Genomic DNA, 26,285 nt, shown 5'->3' with positions numbered 1-26,285 from the left:
GACAGCAATAACTTCTTTTCGTGAGGTATAAAGTAAAATTTCTAGCTAAGATTTTAATATCTTAAAAAAAATTTTAATCTTAATATTTACTGCAATCTTTCAAAAATGATAATAAGAAATCATATGCTAGATGTCTAGATTTTTCAAAAATAATTACTTAAAAGCTTTCTAAAAATCAAATGATTTTTTTTTCCCAGGGAAGAAGAAGCATCTTTAAAAGATGGCATTAACTCAGTTTAGGAACATGTTACCCTATAAAGCTATAAATCACCATGAAAAACTCTGAAAAAAAATAAACATAAGTAAACATCAAGATACCATGACAAGACAGAAACAAAGACAGAAAGCAGATATGTAAAGATAGCTTTTGCTGATAAGTTTAGCCAAGAAATGAAATGCAGGAGGAAAAAATATCCTTTTATACAGTCCACAGACATTTAGGGTATCTCTTGGGATCTTCTTGCATCATAAAAGTCTTACAGTTACTGGAAAAAGCGGGAAAATATTGCTAAATTATAATCCACAAATTAGCTCAAAACTGAGCATTCATCTTAACACAACAAAAAACCTGCGTATCAGCTTATGCTAATATTTTCTTAGCATCTTACACAAGTATTTGAAATGCAAATCTTAAAGCTGGGATGCGAAAACTTCCTAACAAAAAGATTCTAATCAATAACTAGAACCATGGTAAATATAATTAAATGTTAAGTATATAAATGTATAATTATTATGAAATCTTTCACAGATTAGTTCATTTTCTTTCTACCACTTTCTTTTTCCTTTCTGACATTTCAAAGATTAAGGCCAAGAATCTTTCCCTAAATATCAACTATCCTCCTGGACATTTTATAGTCCTTCCCTAATCAATGAGTTTTCAAACCCACTCTAGAAAAAGTTTCACATGGAAATATGCTATACTTGTTATTTCAGAATCTAATCATAATAAATTTTACAACTCAAGTAGTTCATTGCACTTCCTTAAGTGTTGTCAGTGGCACTGAAATCCCCAAATAAGTTAATTATAAATTATTACTTCTAGAAATTAGAGATCAAAGGAACTATAAATTACATATCGCCCCAAACACACGTAATTCCCAATCTACCTACTTTCATCATGAATTCTCTCAATGTTGAAGGCTCTACTATGCTGATTCAAACTTAGCTGCTGTTCGTGAAGGTCCACAGGAACAGGGTTGATGCCAGTCCCTTCAAGGTATAACCTGATTCGCTGCCTCCACAACCATCTTAGAAGAGTGAAGGAAAAGCAAATTATATTAAAATAGAATAAATTAAACAAAGGATTAGACATTATAATTTCTCAAAATTAAAAAATTCATAATAAAAAACTAGTTATTCCATGAACTTATTATACTAGAAACACCTAAAACCCACAGGTTCCTGATCAAAGACAGATTTAGATGTTTATTTCTCTTTTCTATTATAATGGAAATATCTAATGTACTTGTATAAAACCTCCCAAATAACTTGAATTAAAGTCAAACTTTTTATCAAGTATTCATTAAATCCTATATACTTAGCTAATAGCTGTGTTTTGCTCATCGTATAACACATATATAAAAAAGAAAGCATTCTGAAATTAAAACACTATAAGGTTTAGATTAGATTAGATAAAAATTTAGATTAGATAAAAATCCCTTCCCTAAAATTCTGTAATATTGTTTTTTACAATAAGAGATCAATAACAAATATTATAACACTTAAGATTAAACCTAAAACTTAAATGACTTTTTGGTAGAAAAGTGAAGAAAAAAAGAATCAGGTTTAATGTCAAAATCAAAAACTAACATATGAAAAAAGCCAATGGGACAGATTCTACTAGGTAAGTATACAAAAATATACTCCTACTTGGAGTATATTAGTCATTTGTGAAGGTGCTAAATTTCTGAAATGACTAGAAACTGGAATCGTTACTAAAAAAAATGATTCCAGGGACTTCCCTGGTGGTGCAGTGGTTAAGAATCCGCCTGCCAATGCAGGGGACATGGGTTCGAGCCCTGGTCCAGGAATATTCCTCATGCCACAGAGCAACTAAGCCTGTGCACTGCAACTACTGAGCCTGCACTCTAAAGCCCGCGTGTCACAACTACTGAGCCCGTGTGCCACAACTACTGAAGCCCACATGCCTAGAGCCGGTGCTCCGCAACAAGAGACGCCACCGCAATGAGAAGCCCGCGCAACACAATGAAGAGTAGCCCCCGCTCGCTTCAACCAGAGAAAGCCTGCGCGCAGCAATGAAGACCCAACACAGCCAAAGATAAATAAAATAAATAAATTTTTTAAAAATGATTCCAGAAGTCAAGAAGATTTAATGCAATTTCACAAATACCTAGAGAAAAAAAGTTTTCTCAAACTATAAAATCTAGGCTAAGTCAGGGAAAGAAAAGTAGTCCAACTTGGCTCTAATTAATCGGCCAACCTCAACTCAGCTCCTCCTTCCACCCTTCTCTTTTCAGGGCAGTCTGACCACTGAACAAATTAAGTGAAAGAAATATGAAAAAACATCTCCACTGCTTAAGAAATACTTAACACGTAAGGCAGAGATACCAGGAATCTCAGCATGGTTAGAGTAAATCTAACCCTCAGTCATTCTGGATGGGAGAAGATGAGGATAAAAACTATAAAATCTCAGAGAATTTGAACATTTAATTTTTCACCAACAGTTTTAATCATCTTTCTACCAAACTGCTAAAAACGTGTAACGAGGTTAAAGTAGAGACATGGCCTCTATCTCACTGAAGGAGAAAAACCTCTACTTGCAATTACATTATAGGCCAAGTGGCACTTGGCAGGGTTTCTCCATACAGCTCAAGTCAGGCTGGAAGAAGGGAAGTTAGATGTGGCTGTGACTCAGCTAATGTATTATTTTTTATGGCTACTGTTACATCTATGGACTAATCCAAATATTATCTAATTTGTTCTGTTTAACAGCATTTTTAATGGCACACATTAATAATATAATTATATAATAATAATAATAATATTTTAGTAAGATAATGATAGAGCAATAATAAGAAATTCCTACCTGAACTCACCACGGTAGAACTTCTGTAAGGCTTCTGGGAAGGAATGCGTGTATCGAACAGGAAGACATAAATGACCCTCAGACCTTTATTTTAAAAGGAATTTGCGTGGTGTAAGGGGAAGAAGAAAAAAAGTACTTAATTCAAAAGGTATCACTAAACTACAAAAATCAGATATGAAATTTTTTGAATTTCTACTTCTATAATTCATTTTGCCACAAACTGTCTATACTTTCAACAAGAACAAAAAAAAAGACCAAATAGAAATAGTACTTTAAATACAGGTTTAATGCCATAATACAACTTAAGTTTCCACATTACAGTAAAACTAAAAATAAAAGCGAATTTGCTACTGATTGATTTCCCTGTAAAATTATCTAATGGTATAGTGGTGTTTGCATCTTACCTTTAAATTATTTAACTATAACTTTGGGCAAGTCACTTTAGCATCAGCTTCCTCATCTCTAAAAGGGCCGTAAAACCACCAATCTAAAAGGTTATTATGAGGAATCAAACTATTTATGTGAAAGTTTTTTGAACCATAAATCCCTTTTAAGTGTCATTTAAGATGTTCTTTTAACCAAAAGAGAACTCACAGCTTAATCTAATGTAACCCTTCATGTGTTCAAAAAATATATAAAGGGGCTTCCCTGGTGGTGCAGTGGTTGAGAGTCCGCCTGCCAATGCAGGGGACACGGGTTCGTGCCCGAGTCCGGGAAGATCCCACATGCGGAGCGGCTGGGCTGATGAGCCATGGCCTTTGAGCCTGCGCGTCCGGAGCCTGTGCTCCACAACGGCAGAGGCCACAACAGTGAGAGGCCCACATACCGCAAAAAAATAAATAAATAAAAATATACACATATATATATGTGTGTATATATATATATATTTTTTAATTTTTATTTATTTATGTATATATACGGATGAGCTCCTTCAAGGAGTTAATAGCTTTATGTGGAAGATAAATTTTTTTTTAAATTGCAAATTACAACGTGTTAAGATTGCCTATAGGTTGATACAGGAAGATGAGAGGATATGGCACCTAACGTGAGGAAAGGTGTCCAGAAAGTTCAATCATCATCATTTATATGATGCTGCAATCTTGAAGGAAAGGTTGAGAGTAGGCCTGGCAAAACAAACCCTTAATAATAACTGTAAATTAACACAAACGTGAAGAGCAGAGAAAAAGGCTTTTACAAAGTTGTGATTAATCAATTCACCTGAGAGGGTCAACACTGTGGTTAAGAAACTTAGGCAGGGGACTAAATTTTTATATCTACTGCAATACTTCTCTACGGTGCTAAGATTATAAAAGATAATCAACATTTGGTAGAATACTTATGGAGGTCAACTTCAGGTCCAAAACACTCTAGAGAGAAGAATCTAGTCCTGAGCTGGAGGATTCACTTTCATTGTGGCTCACTCACTGGTGCTGGCTGTTGGCAAGAGGCCTCAAGTCTCTCTCCATGTGAGCCTCCCCACAGGGCGGCTCTGGTATCCTCACATCACTGTGGCCGACTTACTCCAGAATGAGCAATCCAAGAGACCAATGCAGAAGGTGCAATACCATTTATGACCTAGCCTTCGAATTCACACACTGTTATTCCATATTCTATTGGTCCCACAGGCCGGCCCTGATTGAATACAGAAGTGGGAAGGGAACCACATAAAGGTGTAAATACTAGGAGGCTATCTTGGAGGTTGGCTATCACATGCCCTCTATCCCATTTTGATCATTAAGCATTTAAATGTCGTAATTATTTACAGGGGTCAGTAGAGTGAGTACAGAATACAAAAAAGAAAACCGAAATTGTATATTTAATTTAGATGAGTCCACAAGTGAGCCATCTTAGAAGTAGATCCTCCAACCCAAGTCAAACCTTCGGATGCCTGCAGCCCCAGCTGATATCTGACTATAACCTCATGAGAGATCCCAAGTTAAAACCACCCGGCCAAGCTCTTCCTGGATTCCTGACACACAGAAACCATGACAGATAATAAATGATTATTATTGTTTTAAGCCTCTAAGTTTTGGGATGATCTGTTATGCTGCATTTGACAACTACGACAGAAAAGAAGAAACTTAAGTTGAACATTGACTTCTGGGCTTATTTAAGGATTGTGAGACACCTCTGTGCTTAAGAAAAAGAATTCAGGCAACCTGAATTATGGAACAAGCCAGGGGCTTAATACATTTCTGCCTGGAGGCAAAAAGAAAAACCAGAGGACTTCTAGAACACATCATTTTAGGCAGAAATTAGAGAAGCAACACCTGTTGCTTACCAGTTTCAAAATCCCCACAGGCTAATGAGTATTAAGCCAGCTTTTAAAGGAAAATATGTTTCAACAAACTGTATAAAATATGATCACTAAAGAATCTCCTACTTTAATGATGTAAAAATATGTCATTGCAAAGTTCTAAAATACACGTGCACAAATACTAAAGGCAATTAAAATGCTAGCAATAGAGAAATTAAGTCCTATACTCAAGGAATTTATAGTCTAATGGAAGAGACAATCAAGCAGAAAATAATAGGAAGAGGTAAGTGCTCTCCGTACAAGGAATCATAGTCAGAGCCCAGGAGAGGTACCAGTCTTGAATGAAAAAGAACTACACAGTTGAGTAAGTGTCGTAAGGGCACTCTAGGCAAAAGCACAAACAAAGGCATGAAAAGCACATGGACATCTGGAGAACTCTTTCACTTACTCTTTCAAACTCTTTCTTGATATCAACAAAGCTCCTCACCAGAGCAAAAACTCCCATATGTGAGCCTTCAATCATGACGTTAGGATGCTCATACATTACACTGCACTTAAGAACAACCTTCAGGGGTTAGGGGAGAGGGGACTGAATGAATGTGGTCAAAAGGTATAAAGTTCCATCTATAAGATAAGTACTGGGGATGTAATGTACCACATGATGGCTATCGTTAACACTGGTGTACGGTATATTTGAAAGTTATTAAAAGAGTAGATCCTAAGAGTTCTTATCATAAGGAAAAAAACTTTCCCCTCCTTTTTTTTTTTTTCAGCTATATGAGTTGACAGATGTTAACTAAACTTATTGTGGTAATCATTTCACAACACGTGTAAGTCAAGTCATTATGCTGTACACCTTAAACTTATACAGTGCTATATGTCAATTATATCTCAATAAAACTGCAAAAAAATACAATTTAAAAAAACCCCAGGGCTTCCCTGGTGGCACAGCAGTTGAGAGTCCGCCTGCTGATGCAGGGGGACACGGGTTTGTGCCCCGGTCTGGGAAGATCCCACATGACGCGGAGCGGCTGGGCCCGTGAGCCATGGCTGCTGAGCCTACGCATCTGGAGCCTGTGCTCCGCAACGGGAGAGGCCACGGCAGTGACAGGCCCGCGTAGCGCAAAAAAAAAAACAAACAACAAAAACAAAAACCCCCAAAGAACAGACTTTAGGAAGGATCCTAGAATATTCCTAGAGAGGCATCAGACTTTTTTTTTAAGCTGAAGAATGTATAGTGCCTACAGGTAAATGAGGGTAGATGAAACTAGAAAAGCAGACAGGCAACAGATGGTGAAAGATCATATATATTATGCTACGGAATTTGCAATATACCTGAAGGTCATAAGGAAACCCTGAAAGACTTTAATTAAGGAGTGGATACAATCAAATTTGTACTTTAGAAAGACCATTAAGGCAAAGTATAAAGAATGGGTTGGAAAGAGCAAGACTGGAAGTTACTACAGTAATTTAAACCACAAACTATAAAGCTATGTTTAAATACAGTGAGGAGGGCAAGAGATGGACTCAAAGGTAAGATCCCTAAAACTTAGAACTAAATCCCTAGACCAATACAACGAAGGGAGTGAGGGAAGGCAGTGAGGGATGGGTCATCACAGCTTCAGCACCCATTATGATTTCATTTATCAAGTATGGGTGGGGGGAAGGAGATAAGTTCATCTGTAGACATGTTACATTTTTAATGCCACCAGATACATGCAAGTGGAGGCCAGTATGCCTAGAATAGCATGAAGAAAGGGAAAATAATAGGACATAAGGACACAGAACAGTCAGGGGCCAGATAATGTAGAGTCTTGAATGTCACAGTGAAGGGGACCAACTGTCCCAGTTTGCCTGAGACTGACAATTTTCCCAGGACATAGGACTTCCGGTGCTAAACTGAGAAAGTCCCAAGAAAACCAGGATGAGGATGAATTGGTCACCCCAGTCATAGTAAAAATTAGATTTTATTCTGAGTTAGATGAGGAACCACAGTAAGACTTTGAGCAGAGGTCACAGAATATATCAAACTTTTATAAAACAATCACTGTGGCTGCAGTGGGGAGAAGAGACTATAAGGTAAGAGTAGAAGCAAGATCAGTGTTGGATATACAGATTCTGGAGTCACCAGGATCTAAGTTAAAACGACAGATGTTAATCAGTTATTCTGGAGACAGTACAGAGTGGAGTAGAAAAGACTCATCCATGATTGAGCAGAAAGATAATGGTACAAAATATTTAAGAAATTTGTCAGGAAAGTGAATGAAGTAAGGGAGAATTAAGGAAAAAAAATAGAGGGGATAAACACACTGAAAGTCAAAGGGCAGATTTACTAGAATTGAGGAAGTAGGACTGCTATTAAGGTAGGCGGCTATGGTCAGAGTGATTTGAGAGGTGGGGAAATTCTAGGTGATGACAAAGTCCAAGTATGATCATGGCTGTGGGTGGCTGGAACAGAATGAGGATAAATGTCAGTGAAGCTAAGGAAAGGAAAAAAAAAGTGATAATAGGGTTTGGTCTATATATTAAGTCAACGAAGTCACCCAGGAAATCAGTGGAGGCATATTCAGGAATGTAGATGAGAGCCAGAAGGAAGGGTAGAAGATGGAACATCATTAACTCATCCATCTTCAGCAACACCAAAGTCACCAGTACTCACCTAGGTCAAGGGCTCAAGTCTATCCTCCCACAGATATTACTCCCAAACTACCTGGGAAGTCAAATGTGAGAACTTGTCCATCCCATATCATAATTTTCTACCACCAACGCCAGCGAAATGTGTATATATTTCTCATGCCTAAGCTAAAAAAGAGAGCTATGTCCTTGAAAATAACGACAAAGAAGAGAAATCTACTAAAGGTAGAGGTCAATTCTACATGCCTAAATTTCATCACTGAAATGATTTTGGAACATGGTTCTAACATTCATGATAGCCAGCAACAGTGATGTTTCCACTTACACAGCATGCACCATAGTAAACACCCTGTACCAATAGGATAAGGAGCTTCCAAATTTAAGATTTATCATAAACAGGTACTATGCAAAGCAAAGCACAAAAAAGTTTTTCCTTACCGTTCTGGGTCAGTGTTTACTCCAATAACTGGTTTAAGTCTGTCCAAGACTTTACTTGCTGCCAAAAGCATTGTGCCATCACCTAAAGGACATAAGACATAACCAGACTTGTTACAAAACTAGTTTTTAACAACATTTTGAACACTAGTTCTTTCAATAATCCCACCTGTTGGCTGCCACAGTCTACTCCTTTCTACCCACTATCCCTCTGTATTATCTCTCCCACTCTAATCCAGAATTTCTCAACAGTGACAAGATGAACACTTCAGGCCAAATAATTCTTTGTTGTGAGGGCTCTCCTGAACTTTGTAGGGTGGCGAGCAGTATCCCTGGCCACCCACTGGATGCCAGCAGTAGCCTCCAGCTGAGAACCGCTATTCTAACTCTATCACTTCTATTAACCAATCCTCTTTCCCTCTCGCATAACATCAGTCCCAATTCATAAATTATTTTGATGAGGATACATCCAACAAAAGTGTCCAGATTTGGATTTTTCTCTCCAAAAACAATGTAAAGGTTTATAGAGAACAGTCACTAACATAATAATAAAGCTCAGGAAAAAACAAGTGTAAGTGTAAGTATATTGGGGCCAAAGAGGGATGGAATTTATCTAATCTCATTAAACTCTATTTTTTCTTTGTGGTACGCGGGCCTCTCACTGTTGTGGCCTCTCCCGTCGCAGAGCACAGGCTCCAGACACACAGGCTCCAGACGCGCAGGCTCCGCGGCATGTGGGATCTTCCCGGACCAGGGCACAAACCCATGTCCCCTGCATCGGCAGGCGGACTCTCAACCACTGCGCCACCAGGGAAGCCCTCATTAAACTCTTAAACTCAACTTTTTTATAAAGACTGGCATAACTAAACCAAAATAGTTATAAATAATCCTTTGAATCATACTTAAAGTTAAATACACACACAGAAATACATGCACAGAACCTTACAGTAACATCATTCACTAGAAAAGTAAAATGTTGTATGAAGCACGTCTTTTAAAACCTGATCCTAAAAATCCAAAAATTTGTCTTATGGTAGGACTCTGAAAGCTTCATCACAGCTAGACCACAGGGTATTTGGCAATATGATTATTAAAGAGCATTTCCATATTCCATCACCTTTACCTCTGCAAAACTATTACCTCCTGCAGCTATGACAGCATCTGCCCATCGAACAGTTTCTTCATCATATTCTCTCCTCTTTACGAGACGAACCTCAATCCCCTCATTCCTAAGATAAAAAAAGTAAAGCGTGTATAAAATTTCCAGTAACATAAAGGAGTATGTTTTTTGAGAGGCAGATTATTACAATAGAGATTTAAAATAAATAAACAAGTTTGTTTTATAAACAAATTTATGTTTAGCTTTGTAAGGTCAGCTTCATCTTCACTTAACCACAACAACCAATTAACTATTAACTATAGGAAGCATATGTATAAACTGACTATCCCAAATCACCATGTGCTTTAAAAACATCTCTTAAAGCCCTTGACGAATAGCAATATTGATTAATTTCCTTTTCTCTACTCTTTCTGATGCTAAAATTCATGAATACAAAATGGCCCAGAAGACTACACCTCGAGAGACAATTTTTTAAATTACAAAAGTGAATAGCTGTTATTTTAAATTCAATGAATATTGAGTGCCAGACACTGAAAGTGACTAAAATACTTTCTAATTTGTGTGTTCTCACACTGATTCTCTTGTATACACAGAAACTTATTTGCTGACTCATTTAGCCCCTAATTAACTGAAGTTTCTGTACTTGTAATTTTTAGACATTCAAAGACTATTATAATGAACACCTACATAATCCACTATTCTGTTTAAGAAATAAAACACTGCACTACAGTTGAAGCCTGCTGTGTACAAAATTAACTCTTTGTAGAAAAGGCACTTCTTGGGCAGACCAAATAATAACTGAAAATCTGTGAAGTTTTCAGAGTACAATAAAAATTTCCTTAAAAACACTATAACATCAGGTCCATTAGCCATGATATAATTTTCTTAAAATGATTCTATAATGGCCATCTTTACTAAAAATCTAAGTATTAGCTGCTAGTAAAAATAAAAATTGAAAGTCCCGCTCAAGACCTGATCCCACAGACTTACCGTAAACTATCAAGAATGTGCTCTACATTTTGGGTGTGAATATGATGTCGTTCAAGCAGTCCACTGTAGCTAGAGCCTTTCAATGCAAGCTATATCAAAATAAAACAAGTTTTGCCTTATTACATAATATATATTACATATTATATTTCTTTAAAAAGCCCTATATAAAGCAGAATGGGTTTTTTTTTTTTTGGGAAGACACATTTTAATGACTATATGTGAAACCTACAAGTATAAACTTAATTAGAAAGTCTGGTTCCAGAAAATCATAACTTGGTTTTAATACCAAACACAGCAGTAAGTTTCCTGAATCATGTGGTCAACGGGATCTCAAAAATCTCATGTTTTACAGCTTGAGTGCTTTTTTTCCCTAAATGGATTTTTAACATACTGCATATGGCTACTGAAGACCAAAGATGAACTAATATTCTAGAAGGCAGTTAGATGACCTTTGTTCTACTTGGATTTTCAGCTCTCTTGTATTCAGATTTATGAACTCTTTGGAATTTACACAATCCAAACAAAGGGCTTGTTAGCTGCTTGAGAATGGATAACTTTTAGATATAAAGACATATAGCCTTCAAGGATTATTTTTCCTAGTCATTTAGAATATTTTATAATGTCACTATCTTATCATTAATATTCTTTTAAGGTATATGTCTTCTGAATAATCTGTAAAGTAAAATGTTGAGAGAGAAGTTTAGAAACATCCATTTAATCATCAAGTAGGAAATATGTCCACTAGAGTGAATGCTAGAATTAAAAAGCATGTTATTTTCGGCATACAACAAAATTACTTACAAAACTACTTACTTACAGAGAAACTATTCAAGAAAAAAACCAGAAGACTAGCAGAAAAGATCACCTACAACTGAAGATATAAAAGAGAACCACAGCAAGACAGGTAAGAGGTTCGGAGATGCAGTATAGTCAATACCCATACCCCTGGGTGGGCAACCCACAAATGGGGGGAAATAATTTACAATTGCAGAGGTTCCTCCCAAGGAGCAAGGGGTCGGAGCCCCACACTGGCTCCCCAGCCCAGTGGCTCTGCATTGGGAAGACAAGTCCCCAGAACATTTGGCTTTGAAGGCCAGCAGGGCTTACTTTCAGGAGAACCGGGGCTTTGGGGAATAGAGACTCCACTCCTAAAGGGCACACACAAAATCTCACATGCTCCAGGACCCAGGGCAGAAGCAGTAATTTGAAAAAAGCCTGGGCCAGACCCATCTGCTGATCCTGGAGAGGCTCCTGAAGAGACAAGAGGCAACTAGAGCTCACCCTGGGGACACAGACACTGGTAACAGTCATTTTGGGAAGCTCGTTCTACCACGAGAATGCTGGCGATGCCAAGCACCATTCTGGAATCCTCCTTCTAGCTTTTTACTGCCAGGATGTGAATCCACAGGTCTGCTGCCTTAAGACCCCGAGGCCACAGATATCCCAGGACCCAGCCCTGTCCACCAGAGGGCCCAAGACCCAGCTCACACACCAGTACACTCACACTAGCCCTGGGACCCCCGGGGCCCTGCAATCAGAGACCCCAGGACCTGGCTCTGCCCACCAGTGGGCCTGCAACAGTCTGGGGGCCAGTCTCACCCACCAGTGGGTAGGCACCAGCCCCAGGACCCCCTGGGCCCTGGCCCTGGCCACCGGTGGGCTGAAATACCGACTCCAAGACCTCCAGGGCCCTGCAGCCAGAGACTCCAGGACCGCCTGCATCCACCAGTGTGATGGCACTAACCCCAGGACCTGGCCTCACCCACCAGTGGGAAGGCACCAGCCTGGGGATCCTCTTGACCCCAGCCCCACCCACCAGTGGGCCAACACCAGCTCTGGGGCACCTTGGGCCTCTCAACCAACTGCCACAGGATCCGGCCCCTCCCACCAGCTTTGAGACACCCCCGACCCCATAGACAGTCATGTCAAGAACCAGCCCTATCCATCGGCAGGCCAAGACTAGACCCGGGGCCCTTGGCCCCGCAACCACCTACTCCAGAACCCAGCTCTGCCCACCAACGCAAGGAGCCCCAGGGCCCCACAGCCAGCAGCCTCGTGACCCAGCCCCACCCAACAGCGGCTGGCAGCCACCACACAAGGCAGGGCCTGACAACCAACCAGACCCGGGACCAGCCACGCCTTCCAGACCACCCACAGTAGTCAGCCCATCACAGGAGGGCCCATACAGCCCACACAGGGGGCACCCCTAGAGCACACAGGTCTGGTGACCAGAGCAGAGTGTGCTGCTGGCATGCAAAGGACATCTCCTATAAAAGGCTGCTTCTCCCAGGTTGGAAAAACATAACCAACCTACCAAATACATAGAAATAAAAACAGCAAATTAGGAACAACGAAGCAACAGAGGAATATGTACCGAATTAATGAACAAGATAAAACCCCAGAAGAACTAAGTGAAGTGGAGATAGGCAATCTAAACCTGATAAAGAGATCAAGGTAATGATCGTAAAGTTGTTCAAAGAACTCTGGAGAAGATGAAATGAAAAGGGTGAGAAGTCAGAAGTTTTTAACAAAGAGTTAGAAAATATATAGATGAACCGAACAGAGAAGAACACAATAACTGAAATGAAAAATACACTAGAAGGAATCGACATTAAATTAGATGACATAAAGGAATGGATCAGAAAGATGAAAGATATAGTAGTGGAAATCACTGAAGCTGAACAGAAAAAGAGAAAAAATAAACAAAAAGAAATGAGGATAGTTTAAGAGACCGCTGGGACAACATCAAGCATACTAACATTCACATTATAGAGGTCCCAGAAAGAAAAGAGAGAGAAAGGGGCAGAGAACATATTTGTAGACATAACAGCTAAAAACTTCCCTAACATGGGAAAGGATAGACATCCAGGTCCAGGAAGCACAGAGAGTCCCAAACAGGATTAACCCAAAGAGGACCACACCAAGACACACAGTAATTAAAATGGAAAAAATTAAAGATAAAGAGAGAATATTAAAAGCAGCAAAGGAAAAACAACAAGTTACGAACAAGGGAACTCCCATAAGGCTATCAGCTGACTTTTCAGCAGATACTCTGTGGGCCAGAAGGGAGTGGCATGATATATTTAAAGTTAAGAAAGGGAAAACCCACAACCAAAAATACTCTACACAGGAGGGCTTTCATTCAGATTTGATGGAGAGATCAAAAGTTTTACAGACAAGCAAAAGCTAAAAGAATCCAGCACCTCTAAGACAGTTTTACAACAAATGTTAAAGGGACTTCTCAAAGCAGAGGGGAAAAAAAAGGCCACAACTAGAAATATGAAAATTACAAAAGGAAAAAGCTCATTGGTAAAAGCAAATATACAGTAAAAGTAGTAAATCAACCACGTACAAAGCTAGTAAAAAGGTTAAAAGACAAAAATAGTAAAATCATCTATATCCACAATAAGTAGGTAAGAGATATGCAAAATGATGTAAAACATGATGCCCAACAGTAAACATGAGAGGAAGGAGCAAAAATGAGTTTGAACTTAAGAGATCAGGAACTTAAAACAGTCACATGTATATACAGATTGAAAGATATAAACCTCACAGTAAACACAAACCAAAAATCAACAATAGATTCACATGAACAAAACAGAAAGGAATCCAAAGATAATACTAAAGATAGTCATCAAATCACAAAGGAAAAGAATAAAAAAGAACTACAAAACAACCCCCCCAAATTAACAAAATGGCAGTAAGCACACACCTATCCATAATTGTTTTAAATGTGGACTAAATGCTCCAATCAAAAGACACAGAGTGGCTGAATGGATACAAAAACAAGACCCATATCTATGCTGCCTATATATACACAATGGAATACTACCCAGCCTTGGGAAAAAAAGAATGAAATCTTGCCATTTGCGACAGCATGGATGAACCTAGAGGGTATTATTATGCTAAGCCAATTAAGTCAGACAGAGAAAGACAAATACTATATCTTACTTATATGCAGTATCAAAAAAAAAAAAGAACATAACAAAACAGAAACAGTTATAGATACAGAGAACAAACAGGTGATTGCCAGAGGGGAGAGGGGTGGGGAAAGGAAAGAATAGGTGAGGGAGATTAAGAGGTACAAACTTACAGTTGCAAAATAAATGGGTCACAGGTATGAAATGATCACATGGTGACCATTTTGAAATGTACAGAAATACCAATCACTGTGTTCTGTAACAGGAACTAACATAGCATTGTAGATCAATTAAACTTCAAAAACAAACTCACTCATAGAAAAAGACGTAAGATTTGTGGTTACTAGAAGCAGGGGATGGAGGGACATGGAGTTGGATGAAGGCAGTCAAAAGGTACAAAGTTTTAAGATAAATAAGTATTACAGATGTAATGGACAACATGGTAATTATAATTAGCACTGCTCTATGTTATATATGAAAGTTGTTAAGAGAGCAAATCCTAAGAGTTCTCATCACAAGAAAAAAAAATTTTCTATTTCCTTAATTTTATGTCTATATGAGATGACAGATGTTCACTAAACTTATTGTGATAATCATTTCATGATGTATGTATGTCAAATCATTATGCTGTACACCTTAAACTAATTCAGTGCTGTGTATTAATTACATCTCAATAAAACTGGAAGGAAAAAAAGCATGTTATTTTCTTTCCTTTTCCAAATTCCCTTACGCCTTGCCTCTTTATGATACAAAATCTGTTTTTCAAATACCTGTCCAAAATACAATCTTATATTCTTTTGTTTTAAATCATTACTTACTGAATTATAAAGTAAAACCAATTTTAGATAGTATTTTAATAATATGTATTTTTCTTTTTAAAAAGGTTATAAAAACAACACAACATGGAAGATACAGTCATGAAAAATTAAAACTACATATAATCTTATTACCTTGGGATAACTAGTATTAATATTTTGATACCTACCTTCCCAATCTTGTTTATGAATAATGGGTTAAGACTTTTTTTTTTTTTTTTTGCGGTACGCGGGCCTCTCACTGTTGTGGCCTCTCCCGTTGCGGAGCACAGGCTCCAGACATGCAGGCTCAGCGGCCATGGCTCAAGGGCCCAGCCGCTCCGCGGCATGTGGGACCTTCCCGGACCGGGGCACGAACCCGTGTCCCCTGCTTCAGCAGGTGGACTCTCACCGCTGCGCCACCAGGGAAGCCCGGGTTAAAACTTTTAAAATAGTGTTGTCCTCACTCTATAATCTACAGGGAAACATATGCTTTTCAGAAGAGAAGCTGAGGACATATTTGGCTATTTGAAAATTAGTCCATCTACAAATAATAAATGCTGGAGACAGTGTGGAGAAAAGGGAATCCTCCTACACTGTTGGTGGGAACATAAATTGGGGCAGCCATTATAGAGAACGGTATGGAGGTTCCTTAAAAAACTAAAAATAGAGTTATCATATGAACCAGCGATTCCACTCCTGGACATATATGCAGAGAAAACTATAATTTGAAAAGATAAACGCACTCCAATGTTCACAGCAGTACTATCTACAGCAACCAAGACATGGAAGCAACCTAAGTGTCCATCAGCAGATGAATGGATAAGGGAGATGTGGTACATATACACAGTGGAAGATTACTCAGCCATAAAAAAGAATGAAATAATGCCATTTGCAGCAACATGGATGGACCTAGAGATTATCATACTAAGTGAACTAAGTCAGACAGAGGAAGACAAATATATGATGTCACTTATATGTGGAATCTAAAATTAAAATGATACAAGTGAACTTATTTATGAAATAGAAATAACTCTCAGACACAGAAGACAAACTTATAGTTACCAAAGGGGAACGGGGTGGGGAGGGATAAATTAGGAGGTTGGAATTAAAATATACACAATACTATATCTAAAACAGATAACCAACAAGGATCTACTGTACAGCACAGGGAACTATACTCAAAATATCTTGTAATAACCTATAATGGAAAAGAATCTAAAAATGTTTTATATATATATGTATATAAATATGTGTGTGTATATATATATAACTGAATCACTTAGCAGTACACCTGAAATTAACACATTGTAAATCAACTATACGTCAATAAAAATTTTAAAAAGGGAAAACAAACTGAATTCCACACAGAAAAAAAAATTAATCCATAGATGTTAACTCTCATATACTAAATGAGACAGCCTGTACAACAGTTTAATGCCTAGATATAAACCTCATTATATTTAGACAGAGCAAACCAATGTTAAGAATATTTTCTCTAAAGGAAAGCAGCAAGCAAGGTAATAATTAGATAATCGATCATTTACTTTGATCAACAAATCAATGTAAATAAGGGTTGAAAAACTATTCTAAGAGTATCGTTTCTAAATATGGATGAACACAGCATTAATATTCAGATTATTACTTCCATTACCCAACCACAGATTAACTAAAACTGCACTAACCACCTTTCAGTAAATATGGATCACAGTGATTTTCTTCTCTGCTCTCTCCCTGGGGATCTCTAGTTTCAAGGCTTTAAAAGAGATCTTGTATGCTGATGCTGATGACTCCTAATTGCAATCTCTAATCCTGGCCTATCTTTAGGGCTCCAGGTGAAGGTACCCAACTGCGTCTCTGACATCTTTCTCTGGATAGCTAACAGGCATCTCAAACTAACCTGCTTCAATATCAAGCCCCTGATTTTCTAGCAGATAAGTTACTACACTATATTATTTTTTTACAATAATTACCTCTCATGAAGCCATTTCAAGAGTAAACACTGAATAGCTAGAAATTAAGCTCTAAAAAATTGAATTTATTCATTCAGATATGTGAGTGCCTACTACTGTGTTCAGTTAAACATTAGCTGAGCTCAATCAAATGCATTAAATGCAGCACTGAAAACTCAGTGAGAACCCATTCAAAGGTAGAAAAGTCTATTAAAATATTTTCATCAAATTTACTGCTTCTAACCTGCTATAAATAAACTTAAGGGTAACTGGCCTTCAGAGTTCAATTCACTGTCCAGATTTTTATCTTATGTTCCCATTTTTGGCTTCCACAATATAGAACATGTACCCAGGAATAAAGGACATAAATCCTGCATATCGGTACTATTAATTCAGGAGCTTTGGTGCTTACTTCCTGGCTCTCAGAAAACTCCAGAAAATTAAGATTACTCAGCAGCTGAGTTTTATGAAACTTCAATTTGACATGGTGAAGGAGGTCTGAATTTGCAGGGGAAAAATTATAGAGAACTAATAGAAAACTAAGTTTTCCATGATTTTAATATGTTTTGCTAGCAACACTGAAGTTCCAAATCTAAAGACAAAGTTCATTTAGCATTAGAATACTTAATATTGGAGCAGAAATGTCACTTCATAAATTCTTATTCCCACTCACATTTCTTCTTGTGAACTAATTACTTAACAACTCATGCTTGATACATTTATTTAGAGAATACAAGTTCTTTAATTATTTTCATAAACAATCTAGCTGGTTGGGCTAGTAAGCTGCATTAACATGTACTGGCTAACTAGGCAGCTAAGAGATGAGGCATTTTTAAAAATCACTAATAAAAAGCATCAATTAGAAAGTCTTAAATCACTATTCAACTGGCTCATATTTTTTAAAGTTTTTTTTTAATATTCAAAGGCTAGTAAGAATTTCTAGCTACCCCCTCAGAAAATAACAACACTTCAAAGATTTAAAAACATACTTCAATCAGACAAAAACAAGAACACATGAATTCTCTGTAAAATGTCTTACAATTAAGAGATTAGAGAAATTACTGAAATTTAGAATACATTCTCAATTATGCAGTGCTACACCTTAGGTATTAGTAAAAAAGTTCTTAATATTTTCTTCCTTTTTTTCCCCAAAAGTTTGTTAGTTCCTATCGGCATTAAAAAAAAAAACCTTTCTTTTATGATTATTCACTAAGATACTTGGAAAAAGCAGTGTGAATCTAAAAGCTCTACACTCAGTATTACACTCAGTATTAGCAAAAGAATTTTCTTATAAAATCTCCAAAAGCCAACATCACTTCTCCCCATGCGGCTCAGAGGTTAAAACACAACACAGCATGAAAGGAAAAAAAAGAGGGTTCTGAAGGGACAGAAATTCACACCTTAAAGTCAGAGGTGATAGGCTATTTTCTAAACAGCCCAAACATTTTTATTAAAGTATCACAGACATTTTTACTTGACCCAAACTGAATCTATTACAAATTTTTTAAACTTGTTTGACTAGTCAGCTGAGCGTTACTATTTTGTACTCCAGTAAGGGAAGGAAATATGTCTTTTTAAATTTAACACACTGTCTCACCAACTCGTGAGACAATGACAGTTTGGTATGTAAACTCACTAGGCATAATTTAAGCACTCTTAGAAGAATACACTTAACTAAATGGTACACGAAGCACCATTCAAAATTGCCTTAAAAGGATTAGTGGTACCTAATTGACAGCTAAAGTAAACTACTTACCTAGTATGATCAGGCCAGGTGCAGGGAACCCTGATATTTCTTCAGCTATATATTTCTGAATATATGAGTCTTCAGCTAAATATTTCTGAGTCTTCAGCTAAATATTTCTTCAGCTATATTTGGTATTTATCTTGGATCCTTTCTATTCCATTTATTCTCTATCTCAGACTCTCACCTTTACTTTCCCCATTGTTTTATTCCTGCTTCTGCATTCCCCTTAATTCTGTTTACTTACTCCCTTATATGTTGGGATTGCTCAAGTTACCTTCCTTGGCATTCTTATCCGTTCTCACTTCATTTTCATTTTCTCCCCACTCTAGGGATTTGATCTACCAAGTATACACCAGTACCTATGAAATTAAACTTTAGGGCAAGCTTGTTTCTTGAGCTACAGGCTCAAATTTTCAAATGCCTACCTTTATATTCACCCACATGTAGATCAAGTACCTCTCCCCAAAACCATCTAAATCTGATTATATATTCCCCGTTCTAATTTGCTTTTCTGAATCCCATATAACAGTTAATAATACTTCCATTTACCTAGTCAACAAAGTAAACCCCAGGTGTCACCTTTAATTCTCCGTTCACACTCAATCTCCATAGCCGGCCAGTGGTGAAGTCCAATAATTATACCTGTAAACTGTTTCTCCAATCTGTCCTTTACGTTCATGCTGCCACTGCTTGAGTTCTGGGCAACATCAACTCTTATCTGGTCTGATGCAACAGCTTGCCTCTGGAATTTCTAAATGAGTTTCTTCCTTAAAAAGTATTTCCTATTCCCCTCGTCATCTAACCACTCCCACCCGAAGCCTGCTTTCATACTAGTCCCAGAATGGTGACGTCTCAGAAAACTGACCCATCCCTCCACTCCTGTGGGGAAGAGAGTAGGGCTGAGCAAGAGTTGTGTTCTGATGCTAAAAGACTGAAAACCACTAGGAGATAAAACCATAGCATTTAACAACTTTATAAGGCCCACTTACCTGTTTAGCCTCAATATTACTTCCTCTTGAGCAATGTTTTTCAAATTGCCCTTAGAATGGGTACCATACCAACCCACTGATCACAACCAGCATTATAAATAAACTATACTACATGTAACAAGGGTAAACTGCTTCATGTTACCTTCTATTTCAAATATGAGTACATCATGATGTAAGATTTTTCTGACTGTGAATTAAAGTCACCAATGTTTGAGTTCTTTTTACTGGCAAAAAGATGACCTTTCCCACTGTCTTACTAGTACTGTTCTCTCTCTCCTTCACCTATAAATTCTTCCTTATTCTTTAATATTTAAGTATCTTAAAATTAAAAGATACAATTTCACCCTCATCACATTGGCAAAAATGTTAAAGTCTACCAAGTGCCCATGAGAACACTGGGAATCAGGGAGTTATTCAATGCTTATGGAAAAATTATTTGTATTTTTAATTGCAGCATTTTTTTTAATAGTGGAAAAACTGGAAACAACCTAATTATCCAAACAATGGAATACTATACAGCAGTTTAAATGAATTAACATATATCAACACAGATAAATTTCAAAACCAATAGTGAATAAGAAAATTTCTAAAAAATAGACACATTCTAAAGAATATGATATTACTGATGTAACTTTTTAAAGACACAAAACAATATCAAAATAAAGTCAACTTATACTTTACTAGCTGAGAAGATATTAATGTGCATAATATCTTAACTCAGAGCTTAAGCCATATAATTAAAAATATAGAAAAAGTGATCACCGTAAAAATAAATCATGTTATTTACAATTTCATGGCTGGCTACAGGCTCCCCCAGGTAAGCCTGATACATAGTGCAGGCTGAAAATCAGGGCTCTAAAACATACTGATCAATGATTCTGTTAATGGTTAATTCCATCTACTGTGATATTCAGTCCTTTTACATCTTTATGAGTCTCCTATTTAACTGCAAATATTTATGGGAGTATACCTTAAGCCTCTATTTTCCAAGTTGTGTTCCACAGAATTAAAAACATTTTATGCACCACCCCCCAAAAAAATTCATAGTCAAATAAAAAGCATCTTTTGTTCAGGCTCATGTTTATCATACATATTTAATCTCTTTCAGGGCACTCACATCAGTAATCTCTACCTTAAGTTTTTAGCAACTAACATCTTTTGGAAGCCTGACAGCTGGAAATAAGGCCCTGGACTGGCAGCCTCAGGGTGAAAGAACTAAAAATGTTTTTTTTTTTTAATTCAGAAACATTTCACCACCTTTAACTAGTGGGGATGGAAAGGCAGAGAGGATGATGTGTAAGATACAGTCCTTGCCCTCAACTCCAGAGAAGAAAATAACCACAGATAATATACTAAAATGGAAAGCTCAAAAACATATTATGAAAATACAGTGAAGAATACCTAACATAACCTTGGTGGGGCCAGAGAGAGGCCCGGCAAGGTTACCAAGGATGGCTTCCCGTGAGAGTAATGTGTAAGCTTCACCTCACAGCAAGAACAGGAATTGGCTAAAGGATGGAGGAGCATTCAAAGCAAAAGGGGCTACAAAGGTAAAGAGTGATGGATGCAAATCAAACTACCCTGAAATACCATTTTTCACCTACCAGGTTGGCAAAGACCCCAAAGTATGCTAAACTGTTTATGAAAAAACAAGCACCTTCATATACTGCTGGTGAAGGTATACACTGGCACAGCCTCTAAGGGAAGCAATTTGGCAATACCTATTAAAATTTCAAATCTATATACTTCCTGACTCATCAAGTCCAGTTTTAATATTTTAGTGTTTGATTCATTAGCACAAATATTATTCATTACACAGTGTATTTTAATAAACTAAAGCATCTGCACCCAATAAGTACTATATACATACTATTAAAAAAAGAACAAGATGAAGGATAGCTTAAATAATATGTTATCATTGAGTAAAAAGGGATGGGATAAAGAAAAAGAATATTTCCCTCTGTTGATTTGTATGTATATATTATTTCTGGAAAGAAAAACAAGAAATTGATTAGCATTGGTTACTTCCAGGGACAAAAACTGAGTGCCCGGTGACAGGAATAAGAAAAAGACTTTTCATTGCATACTCTCCTGTATCGTTTACATTTTGAACCATTTTAACGTGCTACTGATCCATAAATAAGTTAATTAAATAAACACAACATCTCATGGAAATTAAAGCAGTTTGAAATCAATGGAAAATGAAGTTCTAGACAAGAACTGATTAGAAATGAAGCTCAAGAGGTGGACAGGAGTCAATTCATGAAAGGCCTTGTTCTAGCACACTAAGGATAATAAAGGTTCACCTACAATAATGCTTCTCGAAGTCTGATCTGGGGACCACTTGCAAACGTGGAGAGCTTGTTAAAAATGCAAAGCCCTGGACAAAGCATCAGCAAGCTTAAGGGTATGGTTCAAAGAGGCAGAGTCTGGGAGTTCTCCACAAACTGAATCTTTATATTGAGGGGGATGAGAATAAGGTTGAGGTACCTGCATTCTAACAAATTCCCTGGGTGACTCTATAGGTTATAGGGAGCTTCTGAGGCGTTTTAAGCAGAGGAGTAAAGTGGCCAGATGTTCACTTTGGATAGACTGTTTTGGTTCCTGTGTCTGGAAGATTTGAAAGGAGTGAGGCTCCGTTAGAAGGCTCTCTGGCAGTACTCCAGATCATGGTCTTTAATTTGATAAATACTCATATTGCATACACTACACTCATTGCACATGTGGCAAAAATATTACCTACCCAAGAACTACAACCTAAGCTACACCAGTGTTTTAAGGAAACTGAGTAATGGAAACAAAATCCAGGGCACAGCAACTCCCAAATCTGCTAAGAAGGCAATAACTAGGAGGAATGTAAACCAATAATAGAGGGACCACTAAATGAAATTATTCCATCCCATTAGGAATTTTTATTTATTTATTTATTTATTTATTTATTTATTTATTTATTTATTTTGCGGTACGCGGGCCTCTCACTGCTGTGGCCTCTCCCATTGCGGAGCACAGCCTCCCGACGTGCAGGCTCTGCGGCATGTGGGCTCTTCCCACACCGGGGCACGAACCCATGTCCCCTGCATCGGCAGGCGGACTCTTAACCACTGCGCCATCAGGGAAGCCCAGGAAATTAATTTTTTTAAAAAAACTAAAAATGGAAACCATTAAAGGGGGTTGCTTCTGGGGTTGTAAGACTTGGAGTCGGGGCAGAGAAGGGTGGACTGCTCATTTTTTATTTGGTATATATTAAAATATTTTGAAATGAAACATTCTCTTTGGCCAATAAGGCATGTTTAATGACGTCAAAACCCTTTCCAATCAGCTTTGATTCACCTAAAGGTCTAGTTTGTGAGTGTCATCAACTCTGTTAATATAAGCTCCACATCCACCAACAGCTACATCACTTATGATGCAAGTAAATTGTAATAATAGTTCAATTAGCCCTTGCCTAGTCTTGAGCCAGTAGATGTAAAATCACTGAGTAGAAATCCTCTATTCACAAGAAAAGTCACTGACAGGTTAGGCGGAAGGGAAATGCAAGAATTAAAATAAACCAATGTAAAACCAATATGAAAGAGCAAATGAAAGTCAAACTTTCATCCAGTCTGTACATGCTTTATCAGCTAAGAAGTATTTCCTCTAATTGTTTAAGTTTCTACAAAGTTAGAGAACCACAAGGCTTCAGGGTATGAAATTATACTAGCACTCCATCCCTCTTCTTCCATTTGCATTTTAACAAGTGACCTAACAGAGATCTATTTTGCCACAAAACAATCACCACCACCACAGCAAAAGAGAACCCTCTGGTACAAAACTTCAGGTTACCAGGACACCACAGACATAGCCAGCCACGGTGCCAGAAGACTCAAGTAAGCACTTGGCCACTTTCTTTTATATCCAATTCACATGATTCATATACCTTAGTATCTTTTACCCTAGGAAAACAGCAAACAGTATTAATCATCGTGTCATTCCTATTACAGAATCCCATTTTAGAACAACTTCACACAGTCTAGTATTATTTGGTCTGTTCCTGATCTCTGGTCCAGGCTCCACCTAATACTATGGCATTCTGAATACTGGCCTTAACATAAATGATAAAACTCCAATCAGTAAGAAACAAACCCAGTAAAATTTAATTGAAATGATAGCAACAACAACTATTTCAAAACTGTGTTCTACAGTCCAGAAGTTTTACTTCAAAAGTTTTCTTATTCCAAACAGCATACTTAGCAATAGGCAAATATTTACCTATTACAGATTTCTCTTCAGATACTCAGAGTGGGTGCACTAGGTAGTTCGATTTTTAAAGACTTGATTTGCCTTACACTTAAAAAGTTTTGATTAGTGTCAATCTAGTTCAGAGGTCCAATTAATCTAATTCAGATGCCACTCATATTCTTGAGGCCTTGTAAAAGTTCTTCAGTTTTAAAATACCAGAAAGGGCCTTGGAGGCTACCTAGTCCAATCCTAGTATTTCACACACTGAACTAGGTGAAAGCATTTTGAAAACGACAGCACAACACAAAAAGTATCGCTGTCACCAAGGAGGCCCACGGAAGTTAAAAGGAAGTTAACCACAGAGAACCTGGGCCTGGCTCCAAGCTCCTGACCCCGAATTCCACACTCTGAACATGCCAATCAAGTATACTATTTTTACTTGTCGTGAGAGGCTTCCATAAAATTGTATGAAGAACATATTTATGGGTATATGGCATCCGACAACTTCTAAAAAGTAGGTCTGCAAAATTAGGAGTACAACCCATATGGCACACCTCTTTCCCAAATCAGAAACGCTTGCTTCAATTTTATTCCCTACCTCACCCTCAACTTCACTCCCTAACACAAACTCAACTACTCCGACCTCCTGCTCCAACTGTTTGCTGATTTACTCTTTAAATGATGCAAATGTTTTCTATAAATGGCTACCTTCAAACACTAGGGAAAAGGAGAGAAATCTGCACCTAGCATGGCCACCCGATGAATACAGGGGCCCTCCTCAATTAACTCATTAAACAGTCAAGAAGTTAAATGCTGAAAACAGTCAGTACTTAAACAAGGATGATTTACAATTTCATTCTGATACCTCCACAAAATATTACCAAAAGATTGCTGATGATTACGAACCAGAAGTTCAGAACAGGCTGTCTACTCTTGCACAGAATTCTACAGGATTATGGTTACAGGCAATTTATTCCGAAGCCTTTTGGTGCAGTGTCAACAATTAGAGATTTCCAATGGAGATTTTTCTGGACATACTGCTCATGGTAGCATCATCACTCTCGTTTCCTTAAAGTGGGTGGGGACATGGGATCAGAAGTTCCAAGAATAAGAGTGAAGGCAGATAATATTCAGGGGTTTTTTCCCCCCTTAGGTGTATTTATATACTTTGCAAAGATATTAGTAAATATCTATACCAAATATAGTCTGTTGTGGAGGCACTACTATATTATATAGACCTAGACGCTGCATTTCATAATTACCCTGTTTACCTGCCTTTTGTCTGGACCTTGCTACTTAACATACATTCAAATTTTCCCCGCTGCTCTGCCCAGCACTGGAGACACGTGAGCTTTTGATACAAACTCCTGGAACCTTGTCTGAGAATCACGTTCCAGCGCGGTAAAAGCTCAACCAGACCGGCTCCCCGGAGTGCCCAGGCCTGGCAGTCCTGCCCACTAAAAGGGGGTGTGTCTGCGGTACCACAGCTTCTTTTCCGCTGCCCATAGCAGCGCCCAGGGGCTCCCTTTCCCCCGGGGCGGCCTGCGGAGCGATTCCCAGAACCGCACCCCCAAAGTCACGGCCGAGCCAGTGAGCGAACCAGCGCCGGGCCGAGGCACAAGGGCCGGGGCCGCCGGGACCCACCAACTGCTTCAGGTCCTCCTCAGAGAGCTCCGCGTAACGGTACCGCTGCTGCTCGAACTCGTACCGGGTGGTTTTGGCCACCACCACCACCCGGGACGGGCGGAAGCCGCCGTCGGGGCGGCTGCCACAGCCCGCCAGCTCGCGCGACTGCCCCTGCCCCAGGTGCCGCCGGCCGCCGCCGTCACCGCCGAGCCGCGGCCGCGCGGCGGGGCCTCCCGCCCCTGGCCCCCTCAGCGCCGCTGCCCGGCCGCCCGCCACGCGACGACAGCTGCCCAGCAGGAAGCCTCGGTAACAAGTCATCGTCGGCCCGGCAGCAGCTGCAGGCCCGGGCTCCCGCCTCTGCTCCAGCCGCCAGAAGTGCGCGCCGCTCGCGCCGCCCCGGCCTCTACGTTCCAGCCGGGCGGGCAGAGGTTAAGTGCACAGCCGTGCGTGGCCGGCGCCGCAAAGGGGACGTGCCCAGACGTTGACGGGGGCGGGGAAAGCCGGGCGATTGGGAGCCGGGAGAGCCCTCGAGAGGGAAAGGTGGGCGGGGAAAAGCT

General features: G+C 38.7%; 1 protein-coding gene across 11 annotated transcripts in view; it reads right to left on the bottom strand.

The window, feature by feature from the left end:
* The window catches only part of NADK2 (NAD kinase 2, mitochondrial), a 46,113-nt gene extending 19,933 nt beyond the window's left edge, over positions 1–26,180 (bottom strand). For 3 of the 11 annotated variants that reach the window (XR_004349258.1, XM_032627336.1, XM_032627337.1), the window contains exons 1-6: positions 25,747–26,180; positions 10,483–10,571; positions 9,513–9,601; positions 8,376–8,457; positions 3,047–3,130; positions 1,111–1,247 (exon numbers count right to left, since the gene is read on the bottom strand). Coding sequence is in view for 9 of the 11 variants with exons in the window: in XM_032627336.1 (XP_032483227.1) it covers positions 1,111–1,247; positions 3,047–3,130; positions 8,376–8,457; positions 9,513–9,601; positions 10,483–10,571; positions 25,747–26,046 (781 nt within the window). In the remaining 2 variants the exon portion in view is untranslated. Of the gene's footprint in view, positions 1–1,110; positions 1,248–3,046; positions 3,131–8,375; positions 8,458–9,495; positions 9,602–10,482; positions 10,572–19,444; positions 20,387–25,746 lie in introns of those variants that run through there. The other 8 variants (XR_004349259.1, XM_032627343.1, XM_032627340.1 and 5 more) reach the window with 8 other exon arrangements.
* Positions 26,181–26,285: the final 105 nt, after the last annotated feature.

This window comes from Phocoena sinus, chromosome 3 (assembly GCF_008692025.1).
Source record: "Phocoena sinus isolate mPhoSin1 chromosome 3, mPhoSin1.pri, whole genome shotgun sequence".
Taxonomy (NCBI): domain Eukaryota; kingdom Metazoa; phylum Chordata; class Mammalia; order Artiodactyla; family Phocoenidae; genus Phocoena; species Phocoena sinus.
Note: the sequence above shows the minus strand (reverse complement) of the source record. Positions and strands in the feature narration are given on the sequence as shown.